General features: G+C 31.6%; 1 protein-coding gene across 2 annotated transcripts in view; it reads right to left on the bottom strand.

The window, feature by feature from the left end:
- The window catches only part of LOC106466155, a 76,977-nt gene that overhangs the window by 19,726 nt on the left and 49,548 nt on the right, over positions 1 to 7,703 (bottom strand). For both annotated transcript variants that reach the window (XM_022394114.1, XM_022394113.1), the window contains exons 8-9: positions 7,169 to 7,233; positions 602 to 682 (exon numbers count right to left, since the gene is read on the bottom strand). In XM_022394114.1, the coding sequence (XP_022249822.1) occupies positions 602 to 682; positions 7,169 to 7,233 (146 nt within the window). The remainder of the gene's footprint in view (positions 1 to 601; positions 683 to 7,168; positions 7,234 to 7,703) is intronic.

Genomic DNA, 7,703 nt, shown 5'->3' on the forward strand with positions numbered 1-7,703 from the left:
GTAAAAATATTAGCATTCAGTTACGGTTTTTATCGTCTCCTTCTCGCCTAACAAGTAAAAATATAAGCATTCAGTTACGGTTTTTATCGTCTCCTTGTCGCCTAACAAGTAAAAATATAAGCATTCAGTTACGTTTTTTATCGTCTCCTTGTCGCCTAACAATTAAAAATATAAGCATTCAGTTACGTTTTCTATCATCTCCATGTCGCCTAACAAGTTTATATAGTTATGTAATAGCCGTATACAGCCCACTGTTCATGCCGAATAAAACTAATAATTATTAATAAAATAGCAAATCAATAGCAATGATTACATGAACAAGATACTGAGCCTATGAATCAATTTTAATGTCTGTTTAGAGTCATTAATATTTTCTATTAATTATTTTCAAAAACTTCTGAAGTTTATTGTTTGACATACACAGGTTTTCTGGCAGGTTTTATAAACGCAGAAGTATAGGTTTCGAGTGTTGCGTAAACATTCAAATTTGAGTTTTCCAGTTTTTAAGGATTTATCTACGTAGAGTGTAAGGGCATACACGGAGGACCGTAATAGGAATATTTAATTTCAATCTTTGTAGAAACTAAGAACCATTACTTACAAGTAAGTGTCGTAAATCGTCTATTCCTTGTGTCAAAGTAGATAGGTGTGCACGCTTCAGCTGGACGAGAAGTCATTAGGCCTGTAAAGGAGAATTAGTGATGAAAATTATATATTTATGTAATTGATAACCAAATTACGAATAACACGAATGGATTGAAATATTTAATTAAATTATCTCAAAATAAACCTTCATTTCGGTGTAATATTGAAATTAACTTGAATTCTTCATAACCTCTGAATAGTGGTTGACCCAACGAGTCACGGTGGTCTACTAACTCTTAAATTTCAGCACTTTTCTGCTATATAAAAACCTGTCAGGAAGGGAGTTTTTACACCAAGGATTTATTTATCACCGAGTTACAGTAATTTGCAATTTGTATTTACAAGAAATGTGGTTTTAATAGAAATATTGTAATAATACAATTGATGTGATAATAAAACAACCGACAAGGTTCGATGCTGGGAAGATACACTCTTTAAGTAACGTAGATATTGGTCATGATAGGTCTTGGTTTCCTGAAGCTAGAAAGTCCCTTATTTTTATTATGTCTGTTTACGGGCGGTAAAGTTGCTAATTAATATTGGAGAATTCAAATTTGGTAAGCTTTGGTTTCCTGCCATTTTTCACGGGCTTTTATACTAGTGATATAAGTAAGAACAATATTTTCAATTAGCTATGTTCATTTCTGAGTTCATTTTTTGTTCTGATCTATCGATGTAGCTTGTTTTGATCAGAAACTAACGCTAATATTTAGTTTGGTCTTTTTCTACGTTACTGACTTACAGATATATTATATTATAAACGTAATCAGACTTGCCCTATTCCAGGTCGATAAAGATATATTCTTTGTGTGTATTTTTATTTTGAAGTAATTACTGTAAACATATTGTGTTATTTTTAAATTCGATACTATAAAATATTATATCTACTGTTTAAATTTATTTCACGAATACGTGTACTTGTTTCAAGCACATGAGAACTGTTCCGGTTCGCTTTGGCTCCACTACGTCACTGGTATTAAATATCTAGCTTACTGTAATAGTTTAGAACAGATTTAACTCGTGTTACCTGAGAATGTGTACACAGCTACAGAATTCCAAGCCTTTTGATATGAATTCATTCATACGCTGACACTGATACACACACATTACAATATGTGTGTTTCTTTAAACCACTAAACGTTCAAAACTAACGAATACTTTATGAGTAATCTGTCCAAAATGGAAAGTAAACAAAATTTGATATCTCTCGAAGCGTTACGATAAAACTCAATAATATTAAACTGGATAAAAAAATATTAATTTTAGAGCTCTGAAATCTTAGCATTGGTCCAGAGTAAAAACTGTTTCAAAATATATATGTCTGTATTGAATAACGTCTAAAATAGAATTGAAAAGTGCAAGCTATGAATATTTTCTATTCAAATTTCGTATCGTTCTGGTGTTGTACGTCACACTGTTTTAATTGTCTTAACTAACACTTAGAAGTGAAACAACAGCAACAGAATTCTAATGAATACCATTATTACACCAGTCATTGTTTGTTACCTGATATGTAGAATGAAGAGCAGGTTTGTGTAAGTATTACTGTTAGTTGACCAGTCATTGTTTGTTACTTCCTGCTCTTCATTCTACATATCCTTGTGTAAGTATTACTGTTAGTTGACCAGTCATTGTTTGTTACCTGATATGTAGAATGAAGAGCAGATCTGGTAAATATTACTGTTAGTTAACCAGTCATTGTTTGTTACTTGATATGTAGAATGAAGAGCAAGTCTGGTGAATATTACCCTTAACAGTAGATTAAACACCTAATTGTTGCTTATTATTATTGCCTACGCTATCGCACAGATGTTCTTTTTTAGAATTCTTAAGTATGGTGAACTGTCTATACGTAAGTTTAAATTAAGCATATTACTAAATAAAGTAACTCCTCTAATTACTAACGGTCTGGTTTCTTTGATTTAGTAAATCTTTTTATTATAATTTGTTTTAACACTTCAGAAAATATAAAATAGTTTTGAATTTTCTGTAAAAAACGATTTGCTTCTTTTGTTCTTGGACCCAATTATTGGTCAGTGTGATTGAATAACGTGTAAAATACCTTTTACTCAGCATGTCGTTCTCCCACTTTATCGTTTAAAACTGATTGAATGATTATATCAAAAGCTGAGCTTCGTAATTTTTTAGTAGTAGTTTAAATGTTGTGATTATACTAACTGTATAGAGCTTAAGAAACACTTTTTATTTGATCATTCCTGATTAAAATGAAAATAATGTTTACGACAAGACACTGCAAGATCAATATAGAATCACTCTTATTTGCGATTTAAATAAAATTATCGTGGGTTTGCAACTAAATTTTTTTTGTTAATAAAAAATGCGGACTGTGAATTAATTTTGACCACTTTAAGAAACTATTTTGGAGTGTATAATTTTCTGAAATCTTAATGTTATCTCAGCCAAATGTTATTTGAGTTGTAATACCACATAAGGGGAAAATGTTTAAGTGTTCAAATAATAGTGAAAATTCCCGTGTCACATATATACATAAGTATTTAAGCATAGTCCATGTTTAGAAATAATTACACCAAAGGAAAATTAAAGACATCTTTCCAAAATCTATTTATCTGGTTTTAGTCCATGTAATTTAATATTGTATACCAGATAGATTTAAAAATTAAGTTTCTGTTGTTCAAGCCCAAAGACTACACTCATCCACAGCGTTTCCTTCCTTCTAAATGAAAGACTTTTTCAGAAAATTATATACTCCACAGAGCATTTCCTTCCCTCCAGATGAAAAATGATCTCTAGTACGTAGCCGATCTTTCGAACAATGTTTTACCACGCATTGTTGTTTACCAATGACTATGGTATTGACAACTCTTGGATAATTTCATTGTCTATCGATTCTGTGCAACAAAATTCGCCACTATCATCACAACATCCACGTGCGTTAAAACAGATTATTTTAAACATAACTGAAAGCCTTTTGAAGGTTTTATGAGAACGTGATTATCAAGGTGGCCATTATCGTCTTAGTGTGTCAGTTTCCATACATTGTTGGTCAGAATAAATATACGCTGTTCAAAATATATCACAAACATCAGATATGCTGCTAACAGAATTATGAAATTTTCATACTTCCCCTAAGCACTTTGCATGTCTATCAAGCTGAGACTAAAGTTTTCATTTTTCGTGCATAACAAATCTTTTACGTGAAGGAAGGAAATATTATAAATAAATGAAAATATAATATTATTTAAAGCAACGTATAAAAATTACTGCGACTGTTGTAGAAGAAAAATACCGAAAATCGAGTTGTGAGACTGTTTCCATATTTCAACAAGAACACTCACGAATATCGGTAGTTGTTTCTTATAGTACGGATATAATTAAATAACTAATTATGTTCAACTGTAGAAGATCACATCTTTTAAACATGCTCTAAATGGAGCATAGCGAAGGATATCTTGTATACGATAAAGATACAAATATCGTTACTATATACTGTACGGTCTAACTGATATAGTTTCCATGATAATAACGTCTTGTATCTACAGAATTTATTATATTGTGGCTATGTCAAAGGCTTCAAAGTCAAAACCTTCAATGGTTATTTCTTGCGAAATTGAGCTGATAAGATCAAATACACAGGCCTGCGAATTTAAACTTCATAAAAGTTGTTTTAATCACGAATTTTCCATAATTCAGCTATGCAGATTTCGAAACTAATACTCATTTTTTCTATCACGTAAGGATTTTTTACAAATCGGGAAGAAACATCTCTTACTTGGATCAAATTATTATTTCGTTTACCACAATTAACATTTTTTTTCATTATTATTATGTTTGTTAACATAAATACAAAGAAACTTAAGAAAAGGGAAGAACATTGATGTTAAACGAATATGCATCCTCATTCATCCTGATTTTTTGTGAACTCCACATCTTTTAGTCTCAAACTACGTGTTGTGGTCTTTCTTTTATGTATTGCGTTATGACGTTTCGTGAAAAATCTGTACGTGATGGTAAAAAATGGATATTATTTCGGATTCAGTGTACAAAAATTGCTGTGGAACATGTAAAAATTTCAACACAATAAAACCATAGCAGGCCTAGGTTATCTGGTAAGTTTATATATTATCAGTATCAATGATCTAAAGATCACATCCGATGTCTGAGTAAAAACTGTGTGACCCTTGGTCCGAGAAAGGTAGTTTTTTAAAACAACTCTAGATAGTTTTAGTCAAAGAAGATGTTTTACTTCAATATTGAGTTATTTCTAATAGTAAGCTTGACAAGATTCACCTAGCAGCGCAAACGAAAAATAATTTTTCACAACCGATTTCATGTTAACATTAAAAAATATATTTTGAAAGTACTTTCCAACCTTGCATTCAAATGAGACGAGAATAGTCTAGTAATTAGTGTACCGGGCTGCGGACGTAAGGTCCAGAGCTCCATCATGTTACTGAATACGCTCTACACTTTCAGGTGTGGACGCGCTATAAACATGACAGTCAATCCCATTATTGGATTCAAAGAGCTGGAAAAAAACCCTTGTAGCAGCGAGTACTTTGGGCTGGATGCTTTCTCTGAAGTAGGTAGCTCAAAAGGAGGGACGACTAAACCGAACAGGAGGAATCTCTAACCTGTCCGCAGCCCGTTCAGCATATGCACACATACACAAAAGCTTCTAGAAGATTGAACTTTTTGATCAATCATTTATTTGTAATTACCTATACAATTATCCATGATATTCTCATGTAGACTGGCCTAATTTCATTTAGTGTGAAGTATGGTTTTGTTTTGTTATTTAGAGCTAACTGAATTTTGTTGTGGTTATTAGAATTATATTATTGTTTAAATACGAAGAATATTTGCTGTTACATTTCATCCAACTGTCAGGTTGGTCTTGAGGAAGATTTCTTATTGTTATTATAGAGGAAGAACAAGTTTCAGATTGTTGTCGTCTAATAAAAATTAAGTAGGGATAGATGGTGTGAGGCGGCCACCATAACTTTGAATACGGTTTTGAATATTTGAGATGAATGTTTTAAACTCTAAAAGTTTTAAAAGGAATCTTATTGATTGTAAATGTCATTTTAATTAAAACAAAGATTGGACAGACATTTTTTTTCTAGATATTGAAAAAAAAGACGCTTCTTTTAGTTAAGGTTGGGTAAAACGGACCCCCAAGATGTGGAAAAGTGTTTCCCATCGAATTCATAACTATTTCAATGTAAGATAAATGCTGTATTTAGCAAATGAATTTATATCACTTAAATCATTATTTAAATATTCTCAGCAAAGATTTAGAACGTCAGCAACTCATCGTAAAACAATTGTACGTAATAAAAAGTCAGAAAAATTGTCTGAAATTCACAAAGTAAAATTCCCTTAAATATCTACTTTGTAACCACAAAATCTTTAAACTGTTTACCTTAGATCAAAGTTGTTCAAAAACCAAACTAGTCGAGCTTTAATCATTCACATTGGCGCCCATTCGACAGTGCGTTTATGCACGAAGTCATTCAAACAATAGCTGCATATTTTATACACGGAGTCATACAAACAATAGCTGTATATTTTATGCACGGAGTCATGCAAACAATAGCTGCATATTTTATGCACGGAGTCATGCAAACAATAGCTACATATTTTATGCACGGAGTCATGCAAACAATAGCTGTATATAATTCACTCTAGATGACAGTAGGTTATAATTGATGACATGCTGCATTTCGATGTTGTGATAATAATGGCAAGTTCTGTTATTGGGAGGATTGAAAAGTTAGAGAAAAGGAAAGTCATGGTTGATATAATTTGATGACTAACCAACATCAGTGAGTCTAATGCTGAAGAACGATCCGCTATTCGTAGGCACGAAAAACAAACGTGTTCTTTAACAGTAATTTGTCATAAAAAGTTCCAATCGCTTCTGTATGTACCTTCCATGCCCTTTAAATAATGACACTGAATTGAAAACAGCAGTGATCATTATCAAGTATGCTACTGATGACGTCATCTCTGTTGGCATAGACGACAATGATTCCGATTATTTGCGACTTTAAAATGTTTATCTTTCCCTAAACTATAAGCCATAAAATGTAAGAAATACTTAGAAGGTGACTGTTACCAAGCTATAAGTATAGAAGGTCGTAAAGTGAAATCAAAATGTGTTTTAAAAACATCATTTGAATACGTCTCACGTTATAAGCGATATTTCTATATTTTTTTATCCGAAATATAGTCATAAAATAGATTAACACGCTTAGAACGGGTGTGTTTGAGTACTTTACGCAGATTGCAATAAGTAGGATCATAAGTTTAACGTTTTCCAAAGTCAGATCAAATAACAACAAGATTAAAACTCTAGGATAACTAAATTTTACCAAAACTGAGAAACATCATCCATGTGACACGAAAAAGGTAGAAGAAATAACTAAAACCATTAAACATGCCCTTGAAGTTAATAAAAGATTAATTAGTTAAGAACACTTGGATTAAGATCCATAAGCCGCCAACAAAAAAATCTAAATATTTAAGTAATTTTACTTGCCTTGTTGAATTTCGATGATCTGAGGTGTTCGAAGATGAATCTTCATACAGATAAACCCAGTAGTGCTTAAAGGGTAAAAAATAAAGAAAAAAAATCAATGTTGTTATACGCTTCTTCTTTAGGACTGTCATTCAATTTATAAAATCAACTTAGCTTGAAATAGAATAAATAAAGTTTGATTCTATTCATCGTCTATATGATTATAGCAAAGGAACTTAAAAAAATATTTGAAACAAAAAACAAAACGGTATGATATATGCACGTAAGACAGTAGTTAGGAATACATTTTTTGGAAGAAAAAGAAACGCTTGTTAAACACATACACGTAAGACAGTAGTTAGAAACACATTGTTTGGAAGAAGAAGAAACGCTTGTTAAACATACATTTAAGACAGTAGTTACAAATACATTGTTTGGAAGAGGAAGAAACGCTTGTTAAACACATACACGTAAGACAGTAGTTAGAAACACATTGTTTGGAAGAAGAAGAAACGCTTGTTAAACACATACACGTAAGACAGTAGTTAGAAACACA

The sequence above is a fragment of the Limulus polyphemus genome, unplaced genomic scaffold (assembly GCF_000517525.1).
Source record: "Limulus polyphemus unplaced genomic scaffold, Limulus_polyphemus-2.1.2 Scaffold2170, whole genome shotgun sequence".
Taxonomy (NCBI): Eukaryota; Metazoa; Arthropoda; class Merostomata; order Xiphosura; family Limulidae; genus Limulus; species Limulus polyphemus.